The following is a 17,548-nucleotide window of genomic DNA, read 5'->3' as shown; positions in this document are numbered from 1 at the left end:
TCTCATTAATCTCATTTTTAAAAGCACTAATTATTTTATATACTGTATGTTTATCTAACTAATTTAATAATTGACATTTAGGTGTGAATTTAACACTATTTCTTTTTCTCTCATTTGAAATATTAATAACATATTTAAAAGCTGACCTTATATAATCTGTCTTGGTCATGGCTGGGGGTAGGATGCCTTCGATGGAGGCTGAGCAGCTAGTCTGCAGGCTGAATTTCCCTGCCAGGTGAGGAAGCCTGCTAACCTCTACTTGTCTGTCACTACAGTCTTTTTATGCCCTCAGCCTGCCATATTCTTTCACCCTCCTTGTTGGTCATCCCCAGTTTTCCTTCTTGGCATGGCCTCCAATCATCGCACTGTCCTTTTTCTCTCCCGTGCCTTCCCAGCTTGGCTTTCTAGCTTCAATTCAGGACTCAACACCCTCCACAACTCTTCCCCCTTCCCTCCCCTCCCACCAGCCTCCCATGTTTTACCCGGGCTAGAAGCTCAGGTGTCACGGATCCACAGGCATCAAAAGTGAGCAGACATCACAAGTGTGAGTGGTGAGCATCAGTGTCACAGGTGTGAGCATCAGTGTCACAGTTGTGAGCAGTGTACAGATTCTTTCTGGTGTGGTGAGTCGTATTGTCAAAGGAAAATTGATGTAACCCCCCCACACACACACAAAAACCCTCAAAGACATTAGGGAGGGAAAAAATGTAATCTAACTGGGACCCAACCAGGCCAGAATAAAATGTCTAACATCAATACACCATTAGCAGTTTAAACAGATTATTTAGTGACAAATATAATCACTGAAAGAATTGGAAAACTAATGTTTAAGCCATTGTGAGTTTTTCTGGGACACAGAACTGCAGCTGGGGAGGAGTGGGACAGGAGGCCAGTGTACCTTATGACAGCCGTGGTCACTACTCCCTCATGTTAAACTTACCTGCTTACATATTTTCCCCACACTACCTTAGCCACCGCCACTATTCACTGCCAGTTCGCTGATTCTCCACGAATGCCCTCACTCTGACGTCTGTATCCCTTCATCTCCCTCCATCTGCACTTTCCTCCCAGTTCTATGGTGAAACCCTCTTTACTTTGTGGCCTTGATTTGCCACAGGCAGTCCAGTCTCACTGTGTCCTTCTCCACCTCTCCTCAGTTATCCTTGCTCCAATCAATGACAACCGGAGGGGGGAAATCACAACTGTCAATACAGCGTAACCCTCAAAGGAGGGTGCGCACCGCTGCATCAGCATCCGTCTGTACGCCTGTACTCATTTTCTGTAGTTGAAAGCCATGGCGTGTTATGCTCAACTCACAATAAGTCATTATTGATTATTTTAATTCCGTTCTGACAGACTTCTGAAGCTTACAGCATGTTACTGTGAGTGAGTGACATACAATGTCTTCTGGCAGAAAACCCATGTGACATGTGGCTCTCCGTAGCTAAAGAAACAAGATGGAGTCCACTGCTTATGCTCATGTTGTTTCTCAGCTGTGAAGGAAACACTGAGCCCAGACTCACTTGGGTTGCTTAGCTTAGAAAAGAATGAAATCGCTCTTATCCCAACATAACAGACCTCGTGAATGCACTTGTGTTGCATTTGCATTGCAAGTTGAGCCAGTGATATCAAGTACCATTGTGTTCACAGTTATATTTTTGCTTATTGGAACCTGAGTCCACCTTCATGTAAGTGATTAGTCTACCCATGGATGCATCCATATATTCTGTCACTCGGTACCAAGAACACAGATAGAAAACATGGCGGCGTTAAACCTGAGCTGTGATCCTGCCCTACTCTGCCCTGTCCCCAAATCCTTCCATTCAGGAGTCAACAAACATATGTGTCCACGACAATTATGAGATGATGTGCTTAATCTCTTAAATATATAATAACATTTTTGAAAATATTATACATTAAAACCATAGAAAGTCTAATTCAATATTGTTTATGTTTTCCATGTGTAGTTTATAATAAACTAGGGTACCCTTACAGAAGAAAGCAACCTCATGTATTGTGGCTGTTTTGTCAAATTTTGAGCACAATTTACTACTCTTTGGTACTGCTTAGGGTTCTAGTTTCAATGTGTTTGCCTGCACAGCACATTTTTTTAAAGATTCATCACTTTATTTTATGCATCAAATATCTTCTTTATAAAGTCACATCTTTTATTTAAAAAAAATGGTTGGCTCTTTGATGACTTCTACATTCCATTGAAATATTTAATTCAACACTTTTGCAACCAGAAACTACCTAGAGTAGATTTTGAAACCATCCAGTTCTGAAGTCAATTAGGTTTCAACACTTTGTGACCAGAGTCCTTAGTGTGATCCTTGCTTTTGCATTTGCGGAGTGACACGTATTAAACTGGCTACACCACAGTTGTGAGAGGAAGGCTTATTGAAAACGCATGTACAGTGGCTTCCGCAGGGTGGAAGTGGGGGCATTGCAGAGAGCAATGGTGCAGTGCAGAGAGCTGCTAACATAACCATCTCCACTGCACGTTGACATTTTTCAATGGGTGGTTTGGCCAGGTGGCCGGCTTTTGTAATCCCAGCACTTGGATGTCGCGGGCTGCCATGGGTTTAAGGCCAGCATTATCTGCATAGCCTATTCCTGGCCAGCCAGGGTTATATAGTAAGACCCTGTGTCAAAAACTAAAACTGAAAATTAACCAGAAAATTTTAAAGTAACTCTTTATTGAATATATTGTTAGTAATATAGGCCAAAGAACAAAAGTTGCACTGTTGGGGAAGAAAATAGCAGCTTAAAATAAAACTAATTACAGAGAACTTTTACAGAATTCCTTGCATAGAAATTCTACAGGGATGAGTCAAACAGGAATAAGGATTTTTATCCTAATGCATCTCCCATAATAATACACTTGAACTTATCAAAAAGTTACCTACCTTGACCTGTGATTAAGAGCTCAGCCTCTAATTGGAAACCAACTCTTAGAACTTAGTAATTTGCTGCCATCTCATTCCATAAAAGATGTTGCTCTTTGTGTCCTCTGGATAGTGAGCCCTTAGCACAGTGGTATCTGGACCTTTACCCCAGAGCTTAGTAACCCTGGCCTTTTTTTCCTCTAGAAAATCTCAATTGTATACACTTTGCTTTCTCCAGTGAGAACACAACACATAAATCATCCTAGCATGTACACGGGCAAAAAGAAAACCTGAGAGAAGAAAATATGCACACATGTCTTCATGGATTGAACCTGTTGAAGCATTTACCACAGTTACCATGACAGTATTATTGGGGGGGGGGGGTTGTTTATCTCTTAGTCTGAGAAGAGAAGGGTAGAAACTATGTGTACAAATTCTGTTTATGTGAGTAATGTTGAGATTTTTTTAACTTAGGACATTAATTTCTCATCATATATACAAATTATACCTAGTATAAAACCTTCATTTCCCAAAGGTCAGCACTCTGTAAATACAGAGAATATCCAATAAAAAATATTTAAAAAATTCAAAAAGAGGTGCATATATGAAATAATAAATAGCATGAGGAGGGGGAGGGGACAAGGACGACTACAACAGCAATGACAGCAACAGTGAGGAGGGGGAAGAGAAGAGGAGGAAGGGGGGAGGAGAGGAGGAAGAAGAGGAGCAGAGGAGGAGGAGGAGATCATAATGTGACCATCAGTCTTTGCTTCTTCCACCATGCTTTCCCTGACTACATGTCTTCCCCACCATAGTGGACTGTATTTTTCTATAGCCAACTAAACCCTGTTTATGTTTTTGTTTTTAAATGTAGATTGATGGCAAGGGATTCCTCCTGGGAGCATGAGACTGCTATACCCAGGAGCTCTTTGGGGTGAGGTAGAGAAGACACTTTTGAACAACCATAGCAGTTGCCTTCTGTGTCTTACCTCTTAGGTTTTGTTGGTTGTTGCTCTTTGACAACCAAACCAAAGATCAATGGGAACCCCTTATGGAAACACATCTTCCTGAGCACAACCAGGAAAGGTTCTTCTCCTCAGAGGTCCATGTAGTTAGACTTGGTACATCACATAATTCAGAATATTCTCCCCCTCTTCAGCCTTCTTAATCTCATCTGTAACTGTCTTTGGCGTAGTTTGCTTTGTTTCTTTGTTTGTTTGTTGGTTAACACTATGACCAAAAAAAAAATATTGAAGGAAAGGGTCTATTTTATTGTATACCATGGAGGATGAATCCATCGCTGAGGGGAGTCAGGGCAACAACTCAAGTAGCACAGGAACCTGGAGACAGGAATTTAAGCAGAGGCCAGGGCTGAACATTGCTTGCTAGTGAGATTGGCAAGGCTTGCTCAGCAAGTGTTCTTATATCCCCCAGGACCACCTGCCCAGAACTGCACTACCTGCAATGGGCTGGGTCCTCCCCAATCAACCATTCTTCAAGAAAATCCCTCCTACAGACTTGAAGTCTCTTAGGGCATTTTCTCAATGGGCATTCCCTCTTCCCAGATGACTGTTTCATGTTAAGTTTACGAAAGTCTTCCGTTATGAGCAATATAGTCATAGTCTCTGGAGTTTAGGACATGAGCATCTTCGAATGGACATTATTCATTCATATATAAAGTCTACATCAGTGGTTCTCAACCTTTCTAATACAGAGGTTCTTTAATACCCTTCTTCATGGTAGTGGCTGTCAGCCATAAAATTATTTTTGTAGCTATGTCATAACTGTAATTTGGCTGTTGTTATAAATCATAATGTAAATATCTGGGTTTTCCAATGGTCTTAGGCAACCCCTATGAATTGCCATCATTTAAACCCCCAAAGAGATCACAACCCACAGGTTGAAAACCATTGGTCTATAGTCATATTTCCCTATTCATCCTCCAAAAACTGTTATGTCTATCGTTTTAAATCCAGTCAAAATCCACACATTCAGTTTCCATTAACCTGCCACAGTCTCATCAGCTCCTGTTGTATATGAATTGGATTCCTTGGATGAGAATTCAGGCCAGAGGCTCTATTTTTCTAACAGTTGCTTTGCAACAGTCTCCTACATGAACAATTCAGATGAATGATTAGTCTTCCCACTTTGTCACCACACCTGAAGCCCAGCTGTGCGACAGCCATTTGGTTAAGGTGATGACTGACAGGTTTCACCTTTGAAAAGATGCTCTTACTTCCAATGGTTATTAATGATATAAATTATATAAGACCCTAAGATCATAGGTTTTTCTCTTTCCTAACGAACATTCACCAATAGTTTCTACAGCCATCGATAAATTTTGTGTGAAATTTCACTGAGATTCTGCTGAGAAGGACATGCTTTCTGCTGCTCTTCCTTTCTTTCCCCTTCCTCTTTCTCTCTCATACACTTACTATGCTACAAGTCTGCATTCTTTTCAGTTCATTACAATATTGCCAGGAATGCCTTCTCATTTATGTTTTTACTGAAAAACATGCAGTGAAATGCAGCTAATCTTAGTGGTCACATTGATGAATTTTGACAATATTTTTCTCTCTCATACACACACACACATACACACACACACACACACACACACACACACAGGATCTATATTCGAACAAGTATGTAAAACTCATCCATTACTTATTTCCACATTGGAAGCATCCATACTTCTGATACCTTCATCATAGATTAGTTTTGCCTAATTAGAGTAGTTTCTGGAATTTCATATTAGTAGCCTCATACTGAGCACACTCCTATTTGTCTTTCATTGCACTCCTCTTACCGGCTTGAGCTTCTTCCATGTCATTGTCAGAACACAGTCCAGTTACAGGGTCATATGAGGAGAGTTCTGGAAGTGAGAACACTCCAAGAAAACCAGTCTTTTGACCTCAAATTCTTAAAAACATGGAATTGTTCTTGGAAAGTAGGAGTTTGCTTCAGATTACCATTATTGCTTTCTGTTGTTAGTCATTTTTGCCTGTTACAGGAAACATGTTTTTACCATGTGTGGTTTGTCCTTGTGATTTTATTCTGCATTAACTCATGAGAACTTGACTCATGTGACCTTTCTTAACCCTCAGAGTATAAATTGTCTGAGGCTTTGAATAAAGTTGGCTACTGCATGTCACTTTAGTCTTTCTCATTCCTCATCTGCTTCATTCTCCCAGCTTTCCTGTCTCTAAAGAAGTAACATTTTTTCTCATTAGTACTTTATATTTATGGTTGACTTGTATTCTGTTGTATGGGGAGACTATAGGTTCCCCCCAACACATAAAGACTTCCACTAACAAGCATTTGATTGTGTCCAGTCTTAGTCTCTTATAACTCAAACTTCTATTAATGATGCTGTGTTGCTCATTAATTCTTATAAAAATCTTCTACTCTTCATATGCCTTTATTCTTTTGAATAGTCACATGGAAGAAGAGTGGCTGGATCATGGGATCACTACATTTTTAATATTATATGAAATTGCCCAGAGCCCTCATTGCTTCACTTTCTTGTCAACAACTTGTCTGGTTTTTATTTGCTGGAAGAGTTTGCATAGAACTAGCATTATTTTTTTAAAAGCTTGATAAGATTCTATAATGAAGCCATCTGTTCTTTTCCCTTTTGAGAACCTTTAGTTATTATTTTGGTCTTTTCAATATGCATGTATATGTGTATATTTATAGATCCTATTATTTCTGAATCCTTTTCATAAATTAAACATTTCAAGGAATTTGTTCATTTCTTTGATCTAAGTTACTAAAGCCAAGGACCTGGGGCATGTTTGAAAATTCCCATGTATCCCTCTAATGTCTGTAGGATCTGTGGTAATAGCCCCCATTAATTTCTGATATTAGTAGTTTGTATCCCCTCACTTTTTTAGTCACCCACTTATTTAGGGCAGAAGCTGTCCACCTCTTTCTAGAATACATACTTAGCACGTTTGGCTTTGTGAGCCACGTAGTCTCATTTTCTTGTGCTTTACTCTGCTGTTGTTGTATGAGTGCCACCATAGTACACAGCACACAGGTAAGGAGAGCAGCTGTGCCCCAGTAACACTTTATGTAAACACATAGGAAGTCGGTGTGATCGCACTGTGCACATTAATCACCAAACTTTTTATCCATTTATGAAGCTATGGGGTTTTCTATTTTATCAGTTAATACAAAGAAACTCTTTGTTGTTTAGTTAACTTTCCTGATTAGATTTTTATTTCTCTAACTGTTGCTTTTGGCTAATGTTAAGTTACTTTACTCTTTGCAGGCACTGTAAGCACATAAGGATGAAAGCTGGTATCACTGATCCTCTTCCTCCTCCTCCTCCTCCTCCTCCTCCTCCTCCTCCTCCTCTTCCTCTTCCTCCTCCTCCTTGTCCTCATCCTCTTCCTCTTCCTCTTTCTATGGTGAGCATTTACAGTTTTACATTCCTTTCTAAGTTCTGCTTTAACTGTGCCCACAAATGTTGACATGCAGCATTTTCCTTATCGTTGATTTCAGAGTATTTTCTCTTTCTCTGATGATTTCCTTTGTGAGCTACTTAGAAGTGTGGTACATAAATTTTAAATGTTCAAAGATAGCACAGATTCATTTTGTTATTGATTTGTAATGTGGTTCTCTTATAGTCAGATGATATACTCCGAAATTAACCCAATTCTTTTAATTTTCTATACTTATCATAACGGCCTTGAATGTCCTCTGTGTCAGTCTTGAACATATTATTGTAATGGATGGATGGATGTGCCTTCCTACTTTGATAATATATTCTATACTTATTAATAGATGTATGAATAGATACTCAAACATAGTAGAAATACACATACACACAGACATACAGACACACACACACACACACACACACACACAGAGAGAGAGAGAGAGAGAGAGAGAGAGAGAGACCTGCAGAGTTGCTTGCACTGTCATCTAGGTAATGTCACCAGTTGGTAAGCTGGGGTGCCTACTTCCTCGTTTGCCTTCTCTTGGGAATCACAGTTTGTGCTGCCTTTTGTTCAACATCTCATCAGCCATTTAATTGTTTCTTCCATGTGTAGTTGTGCCATGACAGGGGAGCTAATTCAATACATTTTCTCTTTATGACTAAAGCGAAGTCATTGTTACTTTTATTCTTTGGGGGAGAGGGATGTCAAATCATCTAAATAAATACAAGGAGAATGTTGTTTTCTTCTGACAGGATCCCATTTTTAATCATCACAAAATATCCCAAGCCTATCTCTCCCAATGATTTCCATTTCTTTGCTGCAGAGCATTGCTTTCCACATAGAAAGCAAACTGAGCACTGACTGTGCTCATGGCTATTGAGGTAGCTTTGAACCTGTGATACAGTATAGGACAGGGCTAGCATGAAGGAAATTTTGCTGTAAATTCCTGCTAAAAAGTAAAAGCATACAGCACGATCATTAGTTATCAAGGATATGCAGATCAAAGCTACTGCTCCCACAAACCATTACTGTAATTTTAGAGGCCAGATAAGAACAGCTGCTAACTTGGGATTTTGAACCCTTAACATTCCCTCAAAAGTTAAAGGCTGTGTTATCATCCAATCCAGAAACCCCACCTTTATGTGTATGTACCAAGACAAATGAAGATACATCTACACAAAACGTATACAAGTAGTGTCACATTGCACATGTACACACAAGCCTGTAATCCCAGCTACTCTGGAAGCTGAGGCAGGAGAATCCTAAAGCTAGTTCAGACTCTGGGAAACCTATGAAGCCCTTGGATCACTTAAGAGTAAAATAGGGCTGCAGAATGAACACTTGCCTAACCATACAAAGGCCTGAGTAAATCAGCTATGCTACGGCAGAGGAAGCAAAGTCAGGACACATCTCTCCAATCTCAGCACTCAAGAGGCAAATGCAAGAGAAGTGTGAGTTGGAAGACAGCCTCAGCTACATAGCAAGAGTCTGTCAAAGAGGAAAAATTGAGAAGGAAAGGGAGAGGGAAGAGAGGAGCATGGGAGAAAATAAAAAGAAAGCTGTGTACACAAATCTTTTTAGCATCATCATAATAACTACCAACCACATAAATCCACATGCTGAATAGATGAATTGATATATCAGATAATATATTCTTGTTTGCTAAAATGGAAATATTAAAGTACTGCTACATCCTTCAATATGGATAAATCCTAAAAATATGCAAAATGAAAGAAAATATTAAGCCTGGGTATGAGTAGCAATTGCACATGAATCTCCAAAATAAGAAACTCCATAGAGATAGAAACTAAATTCTTAGTTACTTAAAGGGAGATAAGTGTGGATTTAAATGTACAGAACATCATAAGTCACCAAGCCTAGTGCTCTGTGTCCAGTAAACATGCTGACTTAAAGGCACAAAGGGACAAGTAGGCATCCCTATCCATCGCTGCTTCACTGCAACCACGATTAATTGCTGGCCGTTACCCTTAAATGAGTATAATCCCACAATCCCTGTTATTTCTTTAGCTGAAAAAAATATAATAAAATGAATATTTATTTCTTAGTATCTAACAAAATGCAAGAAAAGAAAAGCTGTTGGTGTTTACCCTCATATGACTTGATTCCAATGAATACACCAAGGACCTAGCATACCCTGTCCCAGTTCCATCTCAAAAGGTGTGTGTGTGTGTGTGTGTGTGTGTGTGTGTGTATGTGTGTGTCAGAGACAGAAAGACAGACCAGGTAAATGTGCATGTGGAAACCACTGGCTGACTTCAAGTGTCTTCCCTAATTGTGCTGAGATGATTTTAGAAAAACAAAGTTTGAAAACCTGATTAAACGTATCAGTGATATGCCATCCCCATCATGTTTGACAAGGACAAATTAGAAGTTTGAGAAGGATGAAGGCTCTGTTATAAAGAGCAGAAGTATGAAAATGGAAGAGTCATTGTCACATCTCATAAGAACCAGTCAGTAGTTTTAGGAATCCAGGCAGGTGACCTGGGCTGCTATAACTTTCATCAGTTTAATCTCTTCCAGATAATTCTCCAATGATTTTTAATAGTTTATATTAGCATGTTTTACTTTCTTCACCTACCCAGTCACCTTGTCAAAGAATCTAATTCTCATTTATCATTACTATGGGTATAGTACTGAATCTTACACACACCAAAGTGCAACCTGGGCAATCTACTTTGTACTTACAGTGAACAGTGTAGGCATTGGTTCCCAGGGCTAATGGGGATCAGAGTAGCACACAGGAGATGTTAATGTTAACCACAGTAATGATAGGACCTCCACACTGCCAGATAGCTGAAATGCCAGAAGGGACACGTTAGTAAAGCCGAAGGAAGCTAGGGTAGAGTATAGAGAACCACACAGAAGAGGCAGCCACGGCTATGAGGGATAAGACGGACAACCGTGGGGCACATACACTGCTTCTCTCTTTTCTTTCCCTTTCCGTTTTCTACCAAGACCTCTGCTTTCAGAGCCTGGGCGTCTTGCAAACAGTGAGCAAGGGTTATGCTACATTCTTCCAAAATATATCAGAACCATGAAAAGGGCAGGAATGAATCCTAGAAAGATCTACCCTCTGTCATTCATTCTTAATCATTCTTATCTTATACCCACAATAGAAAGCCATGCTTCTACTCAGAGTAATTATTCATGTGTGAAACCATTCTCTACTTTTCCACCCTGCAGGAGAGATGCAAAGTCTCTTGAATCATTGCATTCAACTATGGGATCTTCACAACACTCTGATACATGCATGAGGATGGTTTTATTTAAAAACAAGAAATAAAAAATTTCATGAAATAGCAAATTTAGCAAGGATGTGAGGAAACTGGAAACCTTGTTCATCTATTTAACATAAATAAAATAGTGATAAAGTAAAGAACAAGCCAGCATTGGTTGCTACCTGTTTTGGCATGCCAGGTTGGCTCTGTTGTCTTTCTACCCCCAAAACAAGACAGCAGGAGTGAGGAGCACACACTGCAGTCTCTTGCTCCATATTGCCCTTGCCTGCTGCCAGTGCTTCAGCTGGCCAAAGCTCTCCCTGTCTTTCTCTAGCCTTTCCTCCTTAGAGACCTGAATTCCTAATGAGCCTACCTTTGTCTGTGTACCATGACTTTAGTGTACTGCTTTTGGTGAACATGAAATTACTAAGAGCAGTCCTGTACATCCGTGATCCTGCTAATCCTATTGCATTGAGGCAAGTCACTTTCTCCCTGGAACATTAGGTGATTCCTAGGTATCCAAGTAACCTCTTTCTCTGCCTGTCGGATCAGTCACGTGAGAAGTTCAAACCAGCCCAATAACAAGTTCTTCTAGCTAAATGCAGCCTCTGTTGTATTTTCTAGCCGAAGTACTTTTAACTGGGCACCACAAAGGCTGGCTTAGCCCAAATCTGAAGGGGAAAGAACCATAATTCCATGAGTAATATTACTTATGGGTAAAGAGACTCTTTCTACTTCTAATTCTGAATTCTCAGACTCATCTTTCCTTGTTATTAAGGGAAATAATAGCATTGGTCTTTGGGTCAAGTATTTTAGCACAACGATATTGTAAGTAGTTTCCTGACTGGTAAGAGCAGAATTCTGCCCAGACTATCCCACTGTTATATCTTGCCAGCACCATCTGAATTGAGAGTCTGGCTGGAACAGGGAAGGCTGTTTTCATTCTTAGTCAACAACATTGTTAAACAAGATATTGTGGCTGTGGATAAGACCCTGAATAGACCTAACAGAGGGACTGGTAGAAAACTTGGAGGCAAGGAAGGCAACCCCATACCCCGTGTGCCTGTTTGCTGTGAACCTGGGCACTGTCAGGTCCAGGAAGGAAGGAGTCTGTCTACATTAGCCATTAGCGTGGGTCTTTGCACTTTTCTGTTCTTATTTTGACACCGTGGTCCTTGCTCTACAGGCAGCATGCTCCATGATCTGGGGGCCGTTGCCTCCGAGCTGAGTTCAGCACTGGGAAATGGTGGGAAAAGACTCAGGGAACAAGCACAAGGGAAGAGGCAGAAATGGGTGTGTCATGTTTGATATAGCTCAAATCTTCAGATCAATCACTTTTGAAACCATTTATGATGTTTCTTTCATAATTCCATGTAGCCTGCTGAAAACGCAGATTTTTTTCCTCTTCCTTTCAGTAGATAACAGAATTATTTAAGTTCTAAATGGAGACAATTTTGTGCATCCTTTGCAAAATTCTTTGAAATGAATTCTTGTCAGATAGACTTCTTTAAAGATTATAATTGTGTGGTAAAATTAAGTTAAACAGATTTAACACTCTTGGCAAAATTCTCTTAAATGAATCCTTGTCAGATCAAGGTTTTTAGAGATTTAATTTTTTTAAAGTGTGGTAAAATGTAAGCTTAAGAGGCTTAACACACTCTTTTAGTTTCATAGACTGTGTGTGCTTGTTGGGTATCTGGCTATGAAGGGGGTCTTTCCACGGGATCAGTTCTTTAAACATAGGAGTTGTGACTTCTGCTTTCTGTCCCTGGTGCTATTCACACACACGCACACACACACACACACACACACACACACACAAACATGGTATCTCTGAGCAGTGATAAGGACCTGTTACTACCAAGTACCTGCTTTGTCACCTTCTCGACATAATTCTTCTGTTGCCTGTAGCTTTCAAAAGCATATCTTCATTAAATAATGTACTTTCAAAAGAAGGGAAAGATAAAAGCTGTAAAAATTCTGATCTAGAGAGAGGCAATAATTTTTACCCAGTGATCATTAGCAACATTCTGGTGGTGAGATATTTATACACACATTGGTTGTATCTTCAGTATACTGGAGCCACAATTCAAGGCCAGCCTCAAGACATTCAGACTCCTCCTAATGTCATTGTGTTGTCTGTGATTCCTGTGCCCTTTGGTCTCCCTTCCTACGGTTCTTAGCATGCCTACTTAAGTGTCTTCTCATGTTTGCTGAAGAAAGTTTGGGAGATACAGAAAATTTCAAAAAAATATTCAAGTCCCCTAGTTGACATCTTTGGCAAATAGATACCAAATACTCCTACAGATCTATATATGGGATTATTCTGTTTCTATAATATACTGTGCACACAGTGTAATAATAGTTTATTTGAGCCAATTGCATATCATTACTAAAAATAAGGCACACCAAGCAGTTTCTGTGATATTAAGAGTTCTCTACTGAATAATTTCTAATGACTCCATAGTGTTGATATAGCCCAATTTAATAAATCAGAGAGTTTAAAAAATAAATCTGCAGCCAGGCATCTCGCTAAGGTTATTTTAACACATAAAACTCTTCCACCAGGCTCTTTCACACATACACAAATCCTCAAAGGAATGATTTTGTGTGTGAAATGGTTATAGCTGTCAATCGGTTATTCTCCATGTCATGGTTTCTATGCGTCTTCCAGGTTGTTAGGGGGTGATTATGGATTCCTGTCAAATGAGATGTCTGCTATGTATTCAACATGAGGCAGTTTGTATTTTTCTAAGTCTATTGCTCTCCTGTCTGAGGAGGTTAAGCAAATGTCACTGATCCTGAGGGAAGAGGACCAGCATGCAGTGCCTGGGGCCCACAGACCTGCACACATGGATTAGACTTCTGCATAAATACACTTGTCTTGGTTGTCACATTCCACCCAGGGTTAGACCTGCATGCATAACAATGGCTCCAAGCCTGGCGTTCAAAGCTCTTTGCTTCCCCTGGTGCTTTGTAACCTCCCAGCTCAGAGAAATACTTTATGTTATATCTATCAAAGGTGATTAAGGGGCTGGGAAAGTTGATTTATAAGGACACATTAAGAAAAGTAGATATTCACAGCCTAACCCAAGGGAAGATATTATAGATGTTTGCTGTACTCACGGCATGAAGGAGACTCAGTTTTGCTCTTCCCAGTAACTAGATTTTAAGGACAGCCAAATTTAGAGGGAGTTTTCTGAGGATGACCTCACTTATGCTAATTAGATGATTGTGTCAGTCAAATTGCATTTAGCAACTACTAGCAAAGTAGAAATGGCAGCAGTTCAGACAGTAAGGCCTTCATTTTCTCTACTCTGATACAAAGCCCAGAAGTGTATTGTCTGGGGCGTGGTGTGGCATCTATTATGTCACAAATATGCTTGCACCATCTATCTTTAGGCTCCATTATTCTTAGCAATGACTTCCTCTCCGGGTCTCCTGAAGCCTAAGAAGAGCCACTGTATCTCAGCTACTATGGCTGCATGGCAGACAGGGAAAAGACAAAAGTGGTCCTTGTCCACCATGATCACTACAGAGAGCTGTCTCCTACACAGCTCTGATTTAGTATCACATGTGTAAGAGGGATGAGGAGAGTTACTGAGATTGTTTGTTTTTCATTTTGACATTGGGCACATTTTCAACCTCAACAATATGAGGGGCCTTTTCCTAGGAGACCAGGTGTTTCTGTCATAGGAATTCACTATGTAGTATTTGTACTGCCGGAAGGTTCCATTGCAGTACTAACCCTTGAGACTTAACCTCCCACTACTCACTCTTACCTACTTAAGTGCAGTTATCAGCATATACCTTGAGTCATTTCTAAATAACTAGCCTTCTCAACGGCCCGACAGAAAATAATAAAACTTGATAGTTTCTGTTAAACAGTGTAAGCATTGTGTTATATGCTTAAATATCCCTGGCAGGGGATGAAGACAAGAAACAGTTCACTGTGAGTTGCTAGCGGTGAAACTGAGGGATGGACATACGGAGACTGTGTTTTCTTGATTACTGATATCTTCTCAGAGAAAAGGTTTAAGACGACCTTACCCTATCCTCATTTCACTTCAGAAAAGGCCGGTGCCATTACTACCAGAAGTAACACACGGGGAATTTCTGCATCACATCTTCAGCAGGCAACAGACTACCCAAGCATCGCTTGGAAGCTAGTTAGACATGTGGCATTCGGAGCGTCAGTCACCCCCAGTGCCTTTTCTAGACCACAGGTAGTGTCAACACACTCAAGTTTCATGTGCACAGTTTAGTGTGCTCTGTTGTCCTTTCACCGCAGCATACCCAAACCAGCCAATCACGTCAGGCTTTTTCTTTTTAGAGCATAACCTTCTGCTGAAATGATATTAAAACCATGGGCGATGGCTTGGTGTCAGACGCCTTTACCAGCACTTGATTCACCGCAGGGTTTTGTCACAGTGCTGGATCTGGTGCTAGATTTGAAGTTCTGTTTATCTCCGGTACTAGATCTTAAGTGCCTGTTTGTCCATTAAAATTTTCTTTATTGTGTTTCATGTTCTACCCACTACTTACTCAAAGTTTAAATTGTGTTTCTCCATTCAAATGGAGCTCCCACATCTGCTCACTAAGCTGCTTTGAGTTTTAAAAGCCTTAGGACTTAGAAAAGGCTCAAGGCGCCTCTTTCAGTCTCCTCTGGTGTTAGCTCTGCTTATCCACATGTGTGACTTAACTCCTAGTGATCTCTTTTCATATTAGCAGCCTCTCCTGCCTTCTCTCTTTTCCCCTCCCTCTCTTCTTCCCTTTCTCCCTTTAAAAAAACATTGTAACATTTTCATCCCTGCTGTGTCTGAGCCAGGTGGTCTCCAGAGTCCCTTTCTGACCTCTCCTTTATTGCACCATGTAACTTCCTCAACCCTCAGAGCATTTTGAAAACAGTGGGCTTTGGGAAACCCCGTGAGTTAAAGGAGCCATGCATTGTTTTTGCATGACTCTGTGTTTGTTCCTCCAAGCACACATCAATACTTATATTTTTTTTTTTTTTTTGCTTTGGATTCTTTTTTAAACAAAGTGCATGAAATCTGTCCCGATCTTTGCCAAGCAGTAAGGGAGGTATGCTTTGTTTTCCAGGGCAGCCTTTGGCAAGGAGTCTGAAGTTCTGATTGGAAACCTTGGTGACAAGCTCATTCCTCCACAAGATATTCTCCGTGACGTCAGTGACCTCAAAGCTTTGGCCAACATGCATGAAAGCCTGGAATGGTTGGCAGGCAGAACAAAGTCAGCTTTCTCCAACTTGTCTACATCCCAGAGTAAGTGCCTAGAACGGCAGCTTCTGGGTGATTGCAAAGCTGGTCCACGTGCTTTCATTTGACATATGAGTGTGTGTGTGCCTGTCAACTGATGGAGCATGCCCGAGATTGTCAGAGCCACGTTTGAATTTTGTTCATACTGCGTCTCTCTCACGTTGAGATTCTGGGGAAGAACTCATCTCCACTTCCCTCTATGGAGTAGGAGGGACCAGAAAAGGCTCACGCCATAAGGCTCCATATTAAATCCTAGAAACACCGCACCCTGGAATATAGAAACACTGGGTCTCAAGAACAGAAAGCAGTTCCCTTTGTCTTCCTTCCAGCAACTTCTCTTAGAGCCTGACTACATGGCTACATTCTTTCTCTAACTAGATAAAAGCTAATAAAAACGTATCACTAATAGAAGTGGTTGAAATAGAAAATAGAAGAACTGAGACCACAGTTATTCAGAAAAAGGAGTGGGAGCTGAGAGATAATAGTCACAGATTTTTAAGATAGTGAGAATTAGGGTCTGAAATGAAAATGAGAATCCTTTTTAAATCAAGGGCCAATGCTTCAAAGAAAGATAATTAGAAAGCTTTAAGGCACATAAACTTTAATTACTATAGAATTAGTGCTTTTTATGAAGATTTATTTTATGTATGTTTTTCCTGCATTTGTGTATATTTATTGTATGTGTGCCTAATACCTGTGGAGGCCAAAGCAATTGAGAGGTTCCCTGGGACCGGAGTTGTAGGTGGCTATGAGCCACCATGTAGGTGCTGGCAACAGGACCCAGGCTCTCTGCAAGATCAGCAAATGCTAGGATCTCACTGTACCCACTAATACATGCTTCATAAAAAGCTCTGGTTCAAGGGTACCCATGACCTAAACTAGAGACCGAAGACAGCTAGTGTGGGTAAAGACGAAAGCAGGCTTCCATGTGTGAGTGGAGGGATTGGATCAGAGTAAGGAAAAGCAAGCTTGGTAAAGAGCAGTGAGATCATCCTGTCAGGGCGAGCAGTCAGATGGTCATCAGGAAGATGTTTATCATGGAGGGCCCATGTTTACCATGACTATAAGCTGAGTAGTGACGAGTTATCAGTGTCCAATAGGAAGGTATTATTTTTCAGTAGTCACAATTGCAGCCTAGAAATGGGAAAGGGGTGGATGAAATTCACTAAATTGTTCCTTGAAACACAGCCCACAGGCAGAGTCTGTGCGAGCCCGGGAAGGCTCATTGCTCATGCCTGGTGTGGTGAGCAGGTCCCCACAGCTGATTCAGAGCAAAAGCGTGTGGGGAAGCAGAGCGTGGATAGGAATCCTATTCTGTGCTTTGACTTCTTCTTAAAAGTCACGAACACTTTATGTAAAATATTTTTACCAAATTATAAAATTACACATCCTAATTCTCAGAAGTCTGCACAAATAGAAAATGTACCGGTTTGGGGTCATTTGGGAATAGTATTGTACTTGAGCAGTATGCATAAAGGGCTGTCTGTGAAAGGCTACTCCAGCTTGACAGTTCCACAGTCACAGTTCTGTCCCAAGCAGCCACTGACATCAACCCTTTTTTCTGCCAGGCCCACTCTGTTCTTTCTCTCTAACATTCAGAGCTAATTTTCCTTTCGATAACTGCACACAGCTCTAAATAGGGACCAGGTGCCTGTTTTCCTGCTGTCTTTTGGCTCCTGTGAATACAGGTGTATTTCTCA

General features: G+C 40.6%; 1 protein-coding gene across 1 annotated transcript in view; it reads left to right on the top strand.

Annotated features, from left to right (window-relative positions):
* Positions 1 to 17,548, top strand: part of EXOC4 (exocyst complex component 4) — a 715,182-nt gene that overhangs the window by 576,468 nt on the left and 121,166 nt on the right. The window contains exon 14 of the mRNA XM_080931809.1: positions 15,676 to 15,854. Coding sequence (XP_080787935.1) covers positions 15,676 to 15,854 — 179 coding nt within the window. The remainder of the gene's footprint in view (positions 1 to 15,675; positions 15,855 to 17,548) is intronic.

The sequence above is a fragment of the Micromys minutus genome, assembly GCF_963924665.1.
Source record: "Micromys minutus genome assembly, chromosome: 18".
In the NCBI taxonomy this organism is placed as follows: Eukaryota; Metazoa; Chordata; class Mammalia; order Rodentia; family Muridae; genus Micromys; species Micromys minutus.
This window is presented reverse-complemented; position numbering and strand designations above follow the sequence as displayed.